General features: G+C 47.6%; 1 protein-coding gene across 3 annotated transcripts in view; it reads left to right on the top strand.

Moving 5' to 3' along the window:
• Positions 1 to 2152: 2152 nt before the first annotated feature.
• Positions 2153 to 18062, top strand: part of DPYSL2 (dihydropyrimidinase like 2) — a 47739-nt gene continuing 31829 nt past the window's right edge. Inside the window, exons 1-4 of one of the 3 annotated variants that reach the window (XM_031043282.2) lie at positions 2153 to 2635; positions 3167 to 3533; positions 15425 to 15513; positions 17111 to 17295. In XM_031043282.2, the coding sequence (XP_030899142.1) occupies positions 3183 to 3533; positions 15425 to 15513; positions 17111 to 17295 (625 nt within the window). In that variant the 5' untranslated portion in view covers positions 2153 to 2635; positions 3167 to 3182. Of the gene's footprint in view, positions 2636 to 3163; positions 3534 to 12125; positions 12483 to 15424; positions 15514 to 17110; positions 17296 to 18062 lie in introns of those variants that run through there. The other 2 variants (XM_031043281.2, XM_005142613.3) reach the window with 2 other exon arrangements.

The raw sequence follows: 18062 nt of genomic DNA, 5'->3' as shown, positions 1-18062 counted from the left end.
AGTGTAACTCAGTGGCCTGATTCATTGCTCAGGTTGTATTTAAGTACCTTCAGTGTTTCTCCACTCTTGTTTGTCAATAGAGCTAAGTATGAGCTGTTATCTGAGGAATTTCTCTTATTGATTGGTTGATGGAATTCAGATAAGGGTCAGTGTTGTTTTCAATGTAAGGTATGTGGTTCTCAGTGAGAACAGACACCCTTATGGGATTAACAGCAAACAGATTAGCAGCTCCTAGGGATTTTTCAGCAAAATTTGGTTATTTCCATGCTTAGGGCATGGGTGTACCTAGTTGCTGGTTTCATATATTACTACTCAGGAGCTGTGCTATTCTAACTCAAACTGGAATCTTAAGTTGCATCAGTCTGTACTCTTGTTATTCTAAAGTTGGTGAGGAATCTGCTGTATCTGGCTGGGAATTCTGGGATGTTAAACAATACCTGTGTGTCAGACATTATAGAGACTCAATGGGACTCATGCAGGCAAGACATCACTCTGATTTTGGGACTTCAAGTGCCTGTGGAAAGCGGAAATACTCGTAGGTGGCTGTGCAATATGTGACTGTTGTCTGTGTTTTGAGGGTTTATTGGGAAAGAGTCAGATCTGTGTGGCAGAAACTTCAGCTTTTGGGAGTGACCTTTCTCAGGTCTGAAATGGTTGGAAGCTGCAGTGTTTGCAGGATTTCATTCTGGTCTCAGTCACTTCACCACCTCTAGGCTGGCTCATTCTCTTTCCACCCCTCTGCAGAGGCTTGTGGCTGTGGCCATCTGAGCATCTCCCAGGGATGTGCCAAGCGATGAATGAGCTTTATTTAAGGCTGGCCCTGAAAGCCACTGCCGACGTTTCAGCAAACTGCAGGACGTGTCAACACAATCACTTGGAGGCTTTCAGCTTGCAGGAGCCCCTGTCAGCACTCTGCAGCTTCTGTGAACTGCCTGATCAGCAGTGCTAGCACTATTAATATTTATAAACCTTGAATAATACAGGGCTTTGGTGTACCTGAGAGACCATATGTTGGCCTCCAATCCCCACCAAAGCACCTGAGATCAGTGTGCCTACAACCCTGGCTGATCCACTGCTGTGGTCCCAGAAGGGGAAGGAGCTGGAGCTTTTCCCCTGAAGGGCCTCTGTCGTTGGATTTCTCCCTCCTTCATTAGTTACCAGAGCACATCATCTTCATCCTTGAGGGCCAAGCTGTGGGTTTATTTCTTTCCTTTTAGGCTGGAGTCTTTTATTGCTGTGCTGTGCATTTATTACCGGGCTTGTGACCTTGGTTTGGGGTTTTTTTTCCACCCTTTGGTACAGATGCATTGATCTGGGTGTGGTTTGCAGGGAGAAAGGGCTCAGATTTTTTTCCTTTTTAATTTAATTTTTGCTTCTAGCGGTTTTCTTGAATTGTGCAAAGGTGCTTGGGAACCATTTGGACACAGATGCCTCCAAATTAACATTTAATGTATGCGTGTGCAAAGATGCACCCTGATGAATAATGCATAGGAACGAACAGCTTGGTGATTGGGTTCAGTTCAGAGCGATATTGCATATGGGCTAGCCGTGAGGACCCACATCAGCAGTGTTAATAACATGGATCAGGTGGAGACAGCCCAGCCAAACCTATTGTGTGCAGCACCGTTGGGATGAAGACGGCTCTCCATCCCCGTACACGGGCTCAGCTGGACTTGCAGAGCCACGTGAGGTCTTCTATTGAACTCAAGCCCTTTGGTTCGGACACCAGTAAGGTTAGGACACCACTAAGGTTAGGACACCCTTGCTTCACATCACGCGCTGCTGGAGCAGTTCATTTGGGTACAAACCCGAGACAATAAGTCAAAAAGGATCCCAGACACAAGCAGCTCTGGCAGCCGCGAGGAGCTGGAGGGTGTGATAGATCCCAGCAGCTCATGCGAGCCTCGGGGGGGCAGCTTTTTGGGGCTTGGGACGTTGCCCTGAGCCACCCCCCGAACCGGGTGGTGCTGAAGGGACAGCGCCCGCGGCCGGCCCGCCGGTTGGATGGGGGGGTACACCCTATGTCGTGTGTGTGTGTGTGTGTGTCCGCTCCTCTCACTCCAACCCCTCACCTCTTTGCCCCCCTGTCCCCCTGCCGCCCCCCATTCATGGGCGAGAGGGGGGTGGCAGAAGGGCTGCTGCGCTGTCTCCTCCTCTAGAAACCTGCGTTCAGCTGGAGCCGCCTCTGGCTGCCTCCCCTGATCCCCTGCAGGGAGGGCCTGGGGGCTGCTGGCGTTGCAGAGGCTTAATTGACTCCAGAGGTCACTAATTTCAGCTCCTGGAGGTAAGTCCTGGTTATCGGCTCGTTTTCCCGTCTCACTCGGTTCCCACACCCCTCGTCCATCTGCGTCTCTTTCTCATTCTCTCTCCAGTGCCATCAATCAGCCCTTTTCATCCCCCGAAGAGGGTCCACCTGAATCAAGGCACCAGCGATGCCCCGAAACCCAGAAAGATGAGTCAGCAGCTTGCCTCCCACTAGCCCACTGACCCAGCCCTCCAGCTCTGCTGCTCTGAGAAAAGTGAGGAACAAAAGGATTCCCTGAGCACTCCCTGGCTCCACCATTGCGGGGCTGGGGGGAGGAAGAACGAGCTCCTCGCTGCCCTGCTTTGGGAACACGCCTCCAGAGCAGCGGAGGTGAGGGGGGGGCTCTGTCCCCATCAGCCTCTGGGCAACTTGTAGTGATAGCAGCAGCACGCCAGGGAAGGGGAGGGGGAAAGGGAGGGTGTGATGGGCGCTACTGCTCCAACCTGATCGAGTCCATTTGCCAATTCACCACGCGCATCACTTCCGGATCAATCCTCAGCTTCTGCTGCAGAGTGAGGATTTTTTAAATTTTTTATTTTTTTTCCTCTCCTTTTCCCTCCCTCCCCATCTGGATGCTGGGAACTTGAAACCTCCTCCCTTGATTGCAGCAGGATCTGCCCCAACCTCCCCTCAACTTTGCACCGCATCACAGAAAACAGAGCAGCGAGCCACAGGCTACCTTGCACTGATGGGGGCAGGGGACCTGCCAGGCACAGCCCTTTGCAATTGATGCTGCCGTATCTCTAGGACCCTGAACAATCGCTTGCTGCTTTTTTTTTCCTCTCCTTTTTCCGTGTGTGTGCGTGTGTGTGTGTGTGAAGGATCCTCCTGGTTACTGCTGTTATTATTTCCCCTTAGCAGGGAGACCACACAAGCCATGGCTGAGAAGAAGCAGTCCGGGCGGCCGGGTGAGGAGGAAGAAGTGCCAGCCTTCTTCAAAAACCTGGGCTCGGGCAGTCCCAAGCCCCGGCAGAAATTCTGTGGCATGTTCTGCCCCGTGGAAGGCTCCCTGGAGAACAAGACCATCGACTTCGACTCCCTCTCGGTGGGCCGCGGATCTAACAAAGTGGTGGCAATGCAGAAAGATGTTGCCCACCTGGGTCCGGATGCTCAGTCCGTCTATTCCAGGCAGAGCAGGAAGGGAGGGGAACCATCTGTTGATTTTGGGAGAAAGGTGGAGATCAGGAGTGCTACTGGGAAGGAGGCGCTGCAGAACCTGAATGACAAGGTGGGTGCTTATATATATGTGTGTGTGTATGTGTGAGATACCACTTGAGCACACGATAGGCTGCAGAAGGGATCTGTCCTTTCCACCCTGCATTTTCTTGCCTTTATGTCACTTGCATGTATGTGGCTGCCAGTGTCTTCCTCTAAGAAGAAGCATCTCTCCTAGAGCTTTTTCTAATGTCACCCGTGTGCTCTCTGCAGGTGTGTGTGTATGTGCACAGGGAGCAGGGCAGAAGAAAGGAGCTGTGCTCCCACAAACACCCTTCCCTTCCCTGCACTGCTTTCCTGTGTGCTAATAGAGATGGACTTTCTTCTTTCCTAAGCGTTTCCCCATTACCACGGTAGCAGAATGCCCCACCCAGCTCAGTGACTGCAGCTCACGGGAACAGAAATGCAATTGTTAGCAAAGGAGCATCACTGAGCATCCACCTTCAGGGATCAAATCCCTGCAGGCTTCTTCCAGGGGGAACTCCTGCCCTTTCCTCCCAGGGGAGGACAGGCTCCAGAGTGACCCCTGGGAGCTCTATTTCAATACCAATTTCAATCAAGGCCTCTGGCTACAGTGGGGATTTTTGCCTGGGGATTATCTGGAACTTTCACAGGAATGTGGTGTTCTCCTAGAAACCCACTGAACTCCTCCCAGCCTTTTAAGACTCCTGAAGCTATTTTGTCACTTATGTGTCATGGTGTAATAAAGCCTGTCCTCTTCCTGAGGCAAAACCTATTTAACCCACAGGTCTAGCTGACCATGCATGTTTGCTTGCCTCAATAAATAGACTTAAACAAGCTTTATTCACATCTGAGCCTTGAAATACTCCATGGGTTCCTCTGACAATGCTGACTCCCTTGCATAGGCTGGAAGAGCAGAAATGAATGAAGCACTGACAGCAAACTGACAAACTCCCAGCATACAGGGGAAGAGTTTCTGTGAGCAGTCCCCCAGTGGTTTTACAGAGCAGTCCTTTCTTCTGGAATCTGTTTCTAGGATATGCCCCTGATTTTTACTGATGGTCTGGATTGCATGTACAGGGCAGAAATCTACCTGGCATTTAGAATATTGGTTTGTTCACCACTTTCTCCTGCTTTCAGAAATGTGCAATATTACTGAGTGTTACTGGGGGCTCATTCTCCCCAGATCAGATCTTTGCTTTTTCCTATTCTTGCTCCATCCATCTGTATTTACATGTGTGAACAGCTGCTGTTATGGTAAGATCACAAAGGTAGGCCCTGATTTTAGGAAGTGCTACTTACCAACCTTTAACTACAAGTGGGATGAGCTCCACACCACTTCAGACCTGATTTGCCAAATCCAAACACACAAATGCCTGTGGTTTGATTCGAACATGGTCAAGTGTCTACTAACTGAGTAACCTTCCATGCTGAATTAGTCTTGTTGGACTAACCAAGGTGCATCTCAAGGATGAAGGGCACGTGCCTTTTCATCTTGGTGAGTCAAAGGTTTTGCAATTCAGGACACTTTCAGGACTAAGTTGGGCAATTTGAAGCAGTGATGTCCCGCAGGACATAAATCTAAGCAGGTGATAAGTGAATTCTGCAATGATCAATTGTTTTGTGATAAAAGGGTTCTGGTATAATAAACACCTTTGAGTACAATATGGTGGGAAATGACAAGTCCACACATTGGTTTAAAAGTGTGGGGTTTTGGTTTTACTTTAAAGGTTGTCATATAAATATTAACTGAAGGTATGAAGTAATGGGATAGCGCAAACCACTTGAGTTGTTTCTCATGATCTTTTACTTAACTGATGCCAATGGATTGTGTTGTCAGGGGTTCTGGGTAAGTGAGGCCTTTTATTACAAATGCCTTGCTATGGGTTGGCACTTTATTACAAGAGTGGTTGAGCTTCAATGGCTTTTCAGCTGACTGCATCCATGGCTTGAATCAATGGTTAGATCCTCAGCAGATAAAACTGGCTTTACTTGAGTGTAGTTAATAGAAATGTGTTTATAATCAAAGCTCAACGTGTTAAAAGATAAAGAGAAAAAATGTTGCAAGAAGTGGTGTTAAAGGAAACTGCATTAAAATAATTTCAGATGGGAGTTAAAAGGCTTCTGAAGTTTTGCAGCTGAATTTGGCACCTTACTTGCAAACCTCTGTCTTAAGCATTTAATAGCACATCTGAAATAGGTTTTCCCTGGGTAGAAGGTTCACTCTTTCCTTGTGATAGGAATCTAAATTATATGCTAAATATATGCTAATTTACATGATTGTGAATTATTTCACAATAGGCTGGGAACCTTACTGCTGCTTTTTCTTTAGCCTGAGACTGACAATAGTTGCAATTTTTAGCAATGAGGTGGAACAAACAACAGCAACCAGAAGACTGTATCATGAGCTAATGGGAATGGGTGCCCGTCCACTGGAGGCAGTGGAGACAAGTTGGAAGTATTGGTGGCCATGACTGAATCCAAAGTGGGTTTAGAACCACAGCCATCCTTTCTGTCACTGTATAGAAAGGTCTTGTACTAATCTCCACTGAAGTAATTAACAAATGAAGATGGACAAGCTCTGTTTTATTTTTCTGAGGTCTTCACTGGCCAGAGGATTAAAAAAAAAGGAATGTAATTATTCCACATTAAATTGCAATGTATTGTTCTGTAGGTGAAGATAAGAGTAATAGCATCTCTTTGTGTCTATCCTGTCTAGGGTAATGTGTAGCATCTATAATGGCCACACTGTATTGCCTCTGGGCCATGCTGCCTCATCATTCAGGGTTAAGATCATCTCTAGAGGCACCAGAAAGGCTCTGTTAGCTTCTTTGAAGCAGCGCTTTGCAGTTAGGCCTCTGGAGGCAGTGTGACCTATTCAACAGGTCTGTAGCTCAGCACAGCTGAGGGAAGCTCTGACTCTTCCCAGCTGTCAGGCCTTGGAGAATTCCCTGTGCTTCTCCTTCCCATGTTAAACTTGGTCATCTTCCCTGTTTAGACCATTAATGGCCAAAACCCCTTGGTGACTGCTTGTTTGACCTAAGTCATTTCTCTGTATTTCCCATGTGCATAATTGGTGTTCCTTCTGCCTTGCTCAACTCTTTGGGAAAGAGATGGTCTCTTAGGGAACATCTGCAGGAAAGAGCAAGGTTTGATTGCAAGAGGGATCAGCAAGCCTAGGACTTGTTTTAATTGAGTTTGCATAGAGAGCCTGAGGACGTGCCAGCACTCTTCAGCACAAGTACAAGGCCTGGGATCACACATCTCTTCTGAAGTTGGTAGCTGAAGTTCCTATTGCCATTTTGTTACTGCAGTGATAAGGTGGTTCCCCTGTGCAAGTCCCAACTTTTGGACCTTTAGGAAGTGCAGAGCACTGGATGTCAACTACTATCTAAACCAACAAAGCTATGCCCTATTGTAATAAGATAAGTAACAGATATTATCAGAGACTAGGAAAATACTGTTCTTTTAGAATTGACAGGAGAGGGATCACTTGCAAAACAGTGTCGAGAAGCTTTTGACATGACTGGACTTCTTCCTAAATCTTCAGACCTCTCAGGATCATGGTTATTCATTCCTGGAGAGAAATAATGTGTAACGGGACACTGTTGAGATCTCAAAATCATAATGTTCATTCTGGAACATTAATGGAACTGTTGTGTAAAAGAAAGAAGGTGTTTGACAGCTGGAAATGCAGTTCTGAGTTTAACTTGTTACAATGTCTGCCATTTTTCTAGCTTTGCTTTAGTAATCATTGCTTGCAAAATAATCCTGCAGCAATCCCTGTCAGATCCCTTCAGAAGCCTGAAGAGGACTGTCTCTTTCCAAAGAACATGATGTGGTGGTAAATGAACTGTGGAGCAGTGGCTTGGGCTTGGTTAAGGACAGTGAAGATTGTAGTGCAGCTGAAATGCTCCGTTACTCTAACAAACACTCTATGTCAAGAACTCTGTTCTTAAAAGGTTATTCCTGAACCTTCTCAAGGTTTCCTGGGATTTTGAAGGAAACAAAATCCATTGGAAAGTGAATTTAAATTTGCAGATCATACGTACATTTCTATTGACCTGTTTGTGTGGCTGGAAAGTGAATCTCAGATTCACCCTCAGACCCTAAGACAGTCTGCATTCAAAAAAGATGAGGCTGTTTCCCTGAGCAGTTGTGTGATTTTACCTCCTCATAACAGCATGTTTGATCTCTGTTGTCATTTCCCTATCATGACACTTAATGTTTTCCTGTAAGGTATTAAAACAAAGATGTCCATTGGCAGGTAGAATTTATAGTGATTAATAATTCACAGCACTTTCATCCTCTTTGGGGAAGGACAGATGTACTCCTGCCATGTATCAGCCTGTATTTAATCCTCCCAACACTTCATACCTTGCAGGGGGTTGATGGATACATGGGAAACCCCTTTCAAGCCATTGAGACTCGGAGCTGATGCAGCAGTTGGGGCAGAATCAGGACAGAATATTAGGGTGTGATCAGGGAACTTATTAAAGCTCTTCTGGCCTTTTGGTCCTGCTGCCTCTGATTGCAGTAAGAGGAGCCTCGCTGACTTTGGCAGGGGGGGATTCTTCCACAGGGAGTAGGGATTAGGATCTGTAACAAGCCCAAAGGGAAATCTAGAGCTTGTCAATGCTGTAGTGCTAGGATTGCAGATACTTCTAGGAATGCTTTAACTCCATCTCTGATCCCTCTTTTCATGCCAGTTTTAAAATGTACATTTCCATTTGCAGGTTTTATAGCTGCATACTTGTGGATGAACCTTGAAGAAATCAGTAGGAGTAAAAGCAATTGGGTGTTGCGGAAATTCTATGGGGTTTGTTGCAATTACACTGCAATTCCTTAGAGAAGGGGTTTCTTTGTCCCAGCTTTGTCGCAGCCATCCAGTAACTCCACAGTGGGAATAAAATTTCATGCTAAGTGCATTATGGTAGTGTGTAGAATCTGTAAAGTTAAGATTCAGAGCTGTTGTAAATTGATTTCCACTGATGCCTGTGATGATTTATTTTAGCACAGACTATCAATGTGCAGAGATTCTCATATTCTTGTGCCATTTTCCCTCTAGACTTTTCCAGAAGACAAATTTAGACACAAACGCTCCGTTAATATGTGCTTCTGTTGCAAAGAGCCTGCACAAGATGTCTTACACCAGCTGGTATCTGTGCAGAGATGGCTGCTAGCAACCCTGTGTGTCCACTAGCCAAGATACCTCCAACTAAAACGAGTATCCGAAAGGCTGCTCAGGCATTGGAACAGGCTGCCCAGGGCAGTGCTGGAGTCACCGTCCCTGCAAGTGTTCACACCCGGTGTAGGTGAGGCCCTCAGTGCCATGGGTTGGTGGTGGCTCTGGCAATGCTGGGGTAAAGGTTGGACTTCATGATCTTAAAGGTCTTTTGCAGTTCTGTAATTCTAACTACCTCTAAGGCTAAGGACAGGCCAGAGACACTCAGTGTGTGCAGAGCACAGCTGTGGGTGTAGAAAGATAGAGACTGGCAGTACAGATGTGGGCATAATGCTTTGTCTTATGCACTTCCTCCCCTGTTCTGCCACTTGGGGAATGTTGTCAGGGCCCTTGGAAGTGCTTACAGAGCGTAACTGAAGGTGGTTTATGTTCTGCTGTTCCACTGCTGATGTGACTTGGCTGCAGCAGCCTTGCTGGTCCTGCAGTGGCTGCAGGCAGGAGCTGGGTTGGTTGGCCAGCCTTCCCTCATCACTTCCCTTCGTTAATGTTTGCCAGGGAAGATTTGGCAGCACTTATTCTCTAGCACCTTCTAATTTTTGCCTGCTCAGCTTGCGGTAATGGACCTATGGAAGACAAAGAGCACCAACATTATCTAGAAATCCCATCACTTCCTGCAGTGCCTTGGCAGGTGATGGCACTGCTGGATGACTGTGGCTTTACCAGAGGAAAGAACCAGCTTTTGTGAAAGCAGAGAAAGATGCAGGTGGATATCTTTGTATTTTCTGATTCTTCCCCACTTGTTCTCATCCCAGCATTGTCATTTAGGTACAGGTCTTCTCCTTCTCTCCTGGTCACCTCTCATCAAGTGTGTTTATACAGGAGCGAATATCTGTTGTTGCCTTTGTTCAGCTAGCTTGTAAATACATTAATCACTTGATTTATTTTGACACCCTTTTAGCTCATTGCTAAAAGGGAAGAAAATTGGGCCATATTGGCAATTGGTGTAATGGAGTGAGAAGATACACCTAGGAACTCAGCTCTGCTTCCTCAGGTACACGCTAAATCATACAGAAGACTATAAAATCTGGTGCTGTGTAGATGTTGAATATTAACAACCATGTTTTTCAGTCCTTTAATCTCTTAATTTATTTTATTCTGTACTACTTAGGTTCTTGCAACATGGTGATGAGAAGGAAAAGCTAAGTGGCAGCTGAAGATTCGTTATTACTTTCTGAACATAGTCACTACTGGATTCAAGTTCTGGAATGTTTCCAGAGGTCAAGAACTGCAGTTCTGAATTAGCCCCTGTGCAGTAAGGATTGTCTTTTAAAAACCAAGTATTTTAAATAGCTATCTTGGAGCAGATGAGAATAGCTTTAGAAATATTAGGGTATCATGCCCTTAAAGGTGCTTCTGTTTCTTCTACCACTACTGCAGTTCCACAGCTTTTAGCATAATGTGGAGGGATGACCTGCCCATGCTCATGGAGGCGAGTCAGTGCTGGAGCTTTTGGGTTCCTGCACACATGTTTGTGGTGGTTTCTTCGTAACCACATTACTGCTGCCAGGGCAGCTGGACTTAGCACCTCTGACCAGCTGCCCAGGGGCCTTGATGCTCTCTTTCAAGCTCTAGGCAGTTTGCTTCCTCTCTGATAGCTCAAGACACTCTTTTGCCGAGCAAGCAGAGGCAAGAAACCACTAAGATCTAAAATTGAGGAGGAAAGCTACCATTAAAGAGGGGAAAAAAGGAACAGTTGCACTGTCTAAATTTAGAAATGTGATGTAGAAGCTTTCTTCCATGTTCTGAGCAAAAACATGCTGAGGTTTCGAAACTTCTCCCAGCACAGATCAGAGAGGGGCAGGATAACCCCTTTAGTATTGTCTATTCTAATCAGTAAATCAAAATAAAGCCTTGCAGGCTAATGAATGATTTTGCTACTGTCATAATGAGCCACTCTTTCACATGCTACTAATTGGATATTAACTGATTGGCATATTAGTTACTTTAATGTTGCTTGTTGCTTTACCTGTACCCAGGAGAAGCATATTTACTCTTTTCCTTGTAGCCTCCTGTGAACTAATGTACAGAGAAGGTCCTGATAGTCATCTGTCTGAGCAGATGTGACCTTTATAATGATTTATTGCAGTAAATATACCTTAAGTTTTCACTACTTACAGGCTGTGCATGGTGTGTGGCACAAAACTAGTTTGGTTTGTAGCAATTATAACATTTTGTGATGGGAGAAGTTTGCCATTTGCTTTGTGTGATGTAAATGTGCTCCTGAGTGATGGAAGAAGGTAAGTCTTTGTGCTCACTAATTGTCTGTTATAACCTTCAAGCAGAATTGGGTTTGTGCTGTTTCGGAGCTCTCCAAAAGGTGCCTCATACCTTCCCTTGGCTGGTGTAAGAGGAACTGGGGTAAGCAGATGAATTTTGAGTGGCAGTCCCACGCTCTGGCCTTGAACCCCATCTCTCTTCATTGCACTAGGTCAAGCACACTGTAAATAACAAGGCAATATTTATGCCATTTAATGCATTTTTTCCTTGAAGTATCAGCTTAGTGAGAACAGGGACTGAGAAATTTAAGCCTCCAAGTCTGACTGAAGCATTGCACACGGTGTTTGCAACACTGGAGTAGTAGGGAATGGTCAGTGACAGGAGGACCATTATGGCTGTGTGTTCCCATCCCAGATTGCCTTGGCACTAAAGCTTCAGGTTAGTGACTAGGGGAGGAAGTCTTCACTCTGGGCTGTATTTTCTGGACAAGGAGGTGTGGGAAACGGCATTCCCAAACCGTGCCAGAAGTGGTGGCACTGCAAAGGGCCGGGAGCAGCATCAATCCTTGTTCCCCCCTACGTTTGCTAGCGCTGCTTTAGCTTTCCGCTCGGGTAGCGCCGAGAAGGGCGGGGTGGGACAAAGAAGATGGAGGGCAGCGCGTTTACCGGCTCGCCGGGCACCCGCCTCTCCGCAGCCCCGGCGGCTAATAGTACACGGTAGAAAGGAGGAGGGGGGAGGTCCGCAGCCCGCGGGGGTGCGGGCAGGTGCTGGGCTTGCTGTGGGGTGTCCCCATCCCGATCCCATCCGATCCCATCCCATCCCCGACAGCAGCCGCGCCGCAGCACTGGGGCCCGGTCCCCCCTTCTCCCGCGCCGCAGGTCCCGCCAGCAGCGCGCGGCGCCGCGCCCGCAGTGACGTCTCCTTTGTGCTAATTTGCATATAGGCTCTTTCTCCCCTGCCCATTGCACGGCGGCCGCATCTCATTTGCATCCCGCCAGGCTCACAGCCAATGGGCGGCCCGAGCTTGCGCGGCCCCTTGCTGGCGGGAGGGACGGGAGCGGCCCCGGGCGCCCCCGAGCGCATGCGCTGTGATCTTAACCCGCGCCGCCGTCGGTGTCGGCGCTGCCCCCTCCGTGGGCTGGGCTCAGGGCTGGGCTGGGGCTGGGCTGGGCTCAGGGCAGAGGGAAGAAAGGGAGACGCGCAGGGCTGGCTGCTGCTCCCTTCCTGCCATTGCGGAGTGCAGGGCTCTCCTCCCCGCCGTGCCGCGCCCTACCGGAGCAGCCCCCTCCCTTCCCCCGCTTCCCTTCCTTGGGATTGCGTCCGTTCGGGATCGGGGGTTGATTTTGGGTTTTATTCAATTGTTTTAATTTCTCTGGCGGAGGGGAGGTCGGGGAGCAGCTGCTGCACGGGAGACAATAGCGCTACAGCAGCGGCCCCGCTTCCCCATCGAAAATAATAGAGGTGTTATTGAATAACTGAATTGGGGAGCGCATTCCCAAGATGTCTTATCAGGGGAAGAAAAACATCCCACGGATCACGGTGAGTGGAGCGCACGGGGATGGGAGCGGGGGAGGGGTGTGCGGGGATTAAGCCCTTTGTGTGCGCGGGGAGCGGTGGCGGGTTCCCGGCGGGATAATGGGATCAGGCTGCAGCAGCGAGGAGGGGGGAGCGCGGAGCGGGGCGAGGCCGTCGGCAGCACCGGTGGCACCGGGGACAGCGGAGCCTCGCCGCGGGGATGGAGCCCCCGCCGCCCTCCTGCCCCCAGCGCCCGGCGGAGGCGGCTCCGAGCCCCGCGGGTGGCGCTGGGGATGGAGCGGGGTTGATTTTCCTTCCCTGAGAAGCTTCTCGCAACGCGCCCATTTCCCGGTGCGATCCTGGGGGAGAAGGAGCCGTTATATAAACCCCTCCCTTGGTTCCTGCATGGTGGGAGCTGATTTAGGGCAGGTACTGCGCTTCCAGCGATGCTAACTTACGTAAGGAAAGATCTTCGCATCTAACGGGCTGCGAGAGCCCGTTCATGTTTTTGACACAAGAGTTTTTCATTATTGGCAGCGGTTCCTTCTCCCAGCCCCACGGACACACCCATCCTCATCCTCCTTCTTCCCCAGCCTCGGAGGCAGGAAAGTGAGCTCAGAAATGGAGCTTTGATGTGTGACACTGGTGCAGGAGCTGCTGGGCTGCACAGTTGCGTTTTAAATGATGTGTAGGAGGTGCAGGGGATGCACAAAATCGCTATGTGAGAAATGGAGCATCCTCCCTTTTTGTTTGGGAGGAGGGTTAGCTCCCCTCCTCTAGCCCAATGGAAGAGAGTTTAAAAAGATGCCTCTGTTGAAACGATGGAGGTTACAGCTGAATCACTGTCATGAGCCAAAAGTAGTGTGACGCATTTTCCTTACGACTGAGCGCTCTGATTGATGCTGTGTGCACCCGATGCGATTCCGCAACGATAAGGGATAGAAAACCCATCACATTCTGGTCCAATTTGCTGTTATGGAAACCTAGAATTCATCCCCTGAGACAGATGCTTGCAGAAGAAGGCTAATCCATGCCTGGCTATCCTGTTCTTCCTGCACCAGCAGGGTAAATGCTCACAGATTCAGCAGCAGGCCCTCGCACGGGTGCGAGCTGTGAGCGCTTTTGTCTCTGAGGTGGTTGAAATGAGCAGAGGGGTTCACACTGGTTTCGGAGCCCACCACACAACTGCAGCAGGAGACAGCAGAAGCATTCCCAGCATCATTACAATGCTCCATGCTGCAGTTTCGTTGCTTATTTGCATTTATTTTCCCCTCCTTTTGTAATCATTGCCCACTGCATTAGGATGCGGGCTGTCAGTGACATCTGTGGCCAGACAACCCCATTTCAGTAGTACTTGCTGTTTCAGTAGCACAAGGCGTCTGCACTAGAGGTGGGCATCAATACTGCAGTGTTTCTGGAGATGGTAAACATGTAGGACAGTTTGCTGTAGAGACTGCCATTGAAAGACAAGCGGGTTTTTCACGTGCCAAGTGAATTCATTCAGGCTTATTGGCATTCACAGCAGATTCTATATTTAAATCTTGGGGTTTTCTTCCTTTGTTCTTTTTTCTAAATGGGTGGCATTACGCAGGGAAACTCTCCATTGCAGCAGTAGGAGGGAGGAGAAAAAGGAGGAGGAAGAAGAGACACTTAACGTCTCATAGATGTTTAACGGTTACATAAAAGGTGGATATAATGATATAAATCAGTAGCTGATGCAATTCATGTCACCCTTTTGTCATTGAAGAGCCATGTCAGCTTGTTTCAGTTGAGAACCAGGTGCTCCAACTGTTCAGTTTTATTATAAGCTCTTTAGCAAAACGCCTGATTCTCTTCTTCTGTTTGACCAGTGGAGTCCCAGCTTGAAATAAGGGCCCTGAGCACCACTGTCACTGTCTTACATGTACTTAAGAGAAGTAAATGAGCACCACTAAGTCTAAGTCCTGCTTTCCACCCCTGCCTGAAGTCAGGTTTTGGTTTCACCAGTCTTTGGCAGTGCTGTTCCGGTTCTTTGTTCTCTTACCAAGATGTTCTTGGGAGCAGAAAAGAGAATGAGAGTAAGTCTGAGTGCAGATTTCGAGGGCCATGGTGCAGTTTAAACTGAGCACTGCATAACATGTATATGTTACTAATACAGGGAAGGATGGAACCAGAGGAACACAGCAGTTGCTCTGCAGTGTATTTCACCCTGGTTTATGATTATTGCTTAAAAAGATGAGTTTGGTTTTGTCCTGAAACCTTACAAAAATGAGATGTGGCTTGGGCTGAGATACAGGCACATCTGCTGGCTGCCTGCTTGCAGTTACCTTTCTGTTCCTGTCAAACTGCTTTCTCATTTGAGGACATTTTAATAACCATTTTGTTGAATCCTTCAACTTAATCTGAGCTTATTTCCATCCGATGAGGCAGTGGTGCTCTGGAAAGGCAGCAAGAGGATCCGCTGCATCGAAACATCACTCAGTTGGCCAAAATGAATTTGTTTGTGTTGTGTAACTCGTGGCAACAGACTTTTGGTCCATCTCCCTGACAGCAGTTGACTCGCAGTGAGCCAAGCCCTGACTCCAGCGTGTGGGTGCGTATAGGAAAGTGTGCATATGACCAAGGCAGGGCAAAAAATAAGAGATGTGGCTGTTACACATCAGTCACAGTATTATTTAATGCCTTTGCTGTAGGTGATGGTTGCAAGCTGCAGGTATGGGTGAAGCTGCCAAGTGACAAGCCTGCAGGAATCCATCTCCCTTTCCATTCTCATTCTTTTTTGCATCATTAGGGTGATGAAAGGGCTTGCAGATGAAATAAGGTATTTTATCTTCCCAGTTGAAAGTGCAGCAGTTGACTTGTGTTTTGACATGTACTTCTAAATAATGCAGAGGATGCTTCCATCTCTTTTATCTCTGAGGTGACACTGCAGACTGTCAGCTTTCTCACAGCATAACCATGGCTTGTTGTATTCTTCTTTGTTGCAGAGTGATCGTCTTTTGATCAAAGGTGGTAAAATAGTGAATGACGACCAGTCTTTTTATGCAGACATTTACATGGAAGATGGGTTGATAAAGTAAGTGAAGCCTGATAACCATGTTGCAATTGAAAACGTGCAGAAATGTAGTGCAGATTAGCAAGGGATAACTCAGTGACCTATATTAAATTGCAGGGAGAAGTGAGTTTTCCATGTATCTCCTGGTGTTTGATGGAGGAACTTTTAAAACAAGATGTTGAATTAAATAAGCAAATGGGCCCAAACCCCACTGTTATTAAAGCATGGGTCAGAGGAGGTACTTGTGCTTAATTTTAGCCATGTGCGTAGCCCCGTGCTGAGGCGACACATATGTTAGAAGTTATCTGTGTTGTAACATTTTACCAGGCTATGACTTAAGGTATTTTGAAGCCGGAGTTCAGCATCTTAATACAGTTAATTCTGGTTTGGGGTAAGAGGCTGGACTTAGGTGACCTCTTGAGGTCTCCTGTGGTGCTGTCTTCTGTGGTTCAGTGATGCAAGGATTAATCCAACCCCCCTTAAAGTTAAAAGTCAACAGAATCCCAGCCTGGTTTGTGTTGGAAGAGGCCTTAAAGCTCATACAGCTCCAATGCCACAGGCAGGGACCCCTTCCACTGGAGCAGCTGCTCCAAGCCCCTGTGTCCAACCTGGCCTTGAGCACTGCCAGGGATGGGGCAGCCACAGCTTCTCTGGGCACCCTGTGCCAGCGCCTCAGCACCCTCATGGAAGAGCTTCTGCCTTAGAGCTCATCTCAGTCTCCCCTCTGTCAGGTTTAAGCCATTCCTCTTGGCCTGTCCCTGCAGGCCCTTGTCCTGTAGTTTAAGGATTGAGGTTCGGACCTCTTTCCAGTATGCTGCTGTGTTTTCAGTCCCAAAACATGCGTTTCTGGCATGTTGAAAGTATATTACATATCCCTTTAGAAAATTACTCCTAGGAAAAAAAAGGACGAGCAGAGGTTCCAAACAAGGAATGTTCCTGTTCTGGCTGAAGGGTTAGCACATATGCTTTGTTAATCAAGGTTAAAAGTTAAAGGAGCCAGCCAGAGACAGTTAATGAGTTGCAATAAATGTATTGTCCAAAAATAGGTTTGTGAAGAGCTGGACTGGAAAGACCTTTGAGGGTCTCAGCAGGGATTTGGTAACCAGTGTCCACATGGGTTTCTGTTTCTGCAAGGACTACATAATGCATGGAAGTGGACAATATAGAGGCAAAAGCTCTTCCAGTGCTCCCAAAACAATGCTAACATCAAAATTGCTGTTAGGTAGCTAGAATCAAGTGTTGAACTGGCACTTGGCAACCTCAGTCCAGCCCCAGGAAAACTGCTCACAGGCTCTTGCTGGGTTTGGTGCAGTGATCATCTGCTGGTGTGGTTTCTTGTCCTTCCTGTTAAGTCTGATATTGCCCTGAGGTCCTGAAGTTAGTTGCATGCTTTGCTCTCACTTGTACAAGTGCTTCAAGGGGAAGGGTTGGAATTTAATAATCTTAAGGACCTTTCCAACACTAACCATTCTATGATTCTGCATATGCATCATGACCCTGTAAGTTGCTTTATATGGAAAAAGAAAGCACTAGCCAGGTTAAGTAGCACAGGGGTGTATGTGTACAGGTTGTTTGCCTTGCTTGTGTCTGACTTGCTGTTTGAAACCCATTTACCCAGGCAAATAGGAGAGAATCTGATTGTGCCAGGAGGAGTGAAGACTATTGAAGCTCATGGCAGGATGGTGATTCCTGGAGGGATTGATGTTCACACCCGCTTCCAGATGCCGGAACAGGGGATGACGTCTGCTGATGACTTCTTCCAAGGGACCAAGGCTGCGCTGGCTGGGGGCACCACCATGATCAGTAAGCTGGTTGTTTTTTCTCTTCCAATTTACTTCTCTCTTTCTCAGATAAGCTCAGAAACTGCAGGCTCTACAAGTCGTGTGTATTTTGGACCAGGTTGCTGAGATGAGCTTGTATAGGGGTAGGAAAAGCAGTGGCAAAGCAGGACCCCAGGGTTTCCACATCTTACAGCCGTCAAGTCACTCCACTCATTCTCTCTGCAAGATTTACCTTGTTACTTCAGATGCAGGAGTCTGACTTAGCCATGTTCTTGGGTCTGCTCCTACTGAAACCAGTGTCACTTTGACCTCTGGCACCAGCAGCAGATTCTCCACATTGCTGTGTCCCAGTTCCTTTCTTCATGATGTCTGTGGGTAGATGTCCATCATACGGTTCACAGCCAGAAGCTTGATGTCCATGTCCTTTGTGTCTTTGAAAACTGGGCCACTTACTTGAAGATTTGCACATAGCCATGTATGTGCACAGCTCTAGCACCAGGATTTGGGTTTCCACTGTGCCTTAGGTGCTCCTGTCCTCTTTTGGAGGAAGAGAGAAATCGGGAAATGAAAATACCTCAAAATAAAACAACAGACAGACTGACTGCTCTGCTGACAGCAGGATGAGACACTCCCAGTGTTCCCTCTGGCTCTAAAATGCCTCATGAATGACTTCCAGGCTGTCTGTCCCCATTTGTGTTGGCTACAGATGCTTGGCTAGTCAGAGCCAGGATCTTGAAGCTCCATAAGTGAGTCATTGTTAACCTTGGTGGAGCTAGAGGCAAAAAATAC

Source organism: Melopsittacus undulatus, chromosome 18 (assembly GCF_012275295.1).
Source record: "Melopsittacus undulatus isolate bMelUnd1 chromosome 18, bMelUnd1.mat.Z, whole genome shotgun sequence".
Classification (NCBI taxonomy): Eukaryota; Metazoa; Chordata; class Aves; order Psittaciformes; family Psittaculidae; genus Melopsittacus; species Melopsittacus undulatus.
This window is presented reverse-complemented; position numbering and strand designations above follow the sequence as displayed.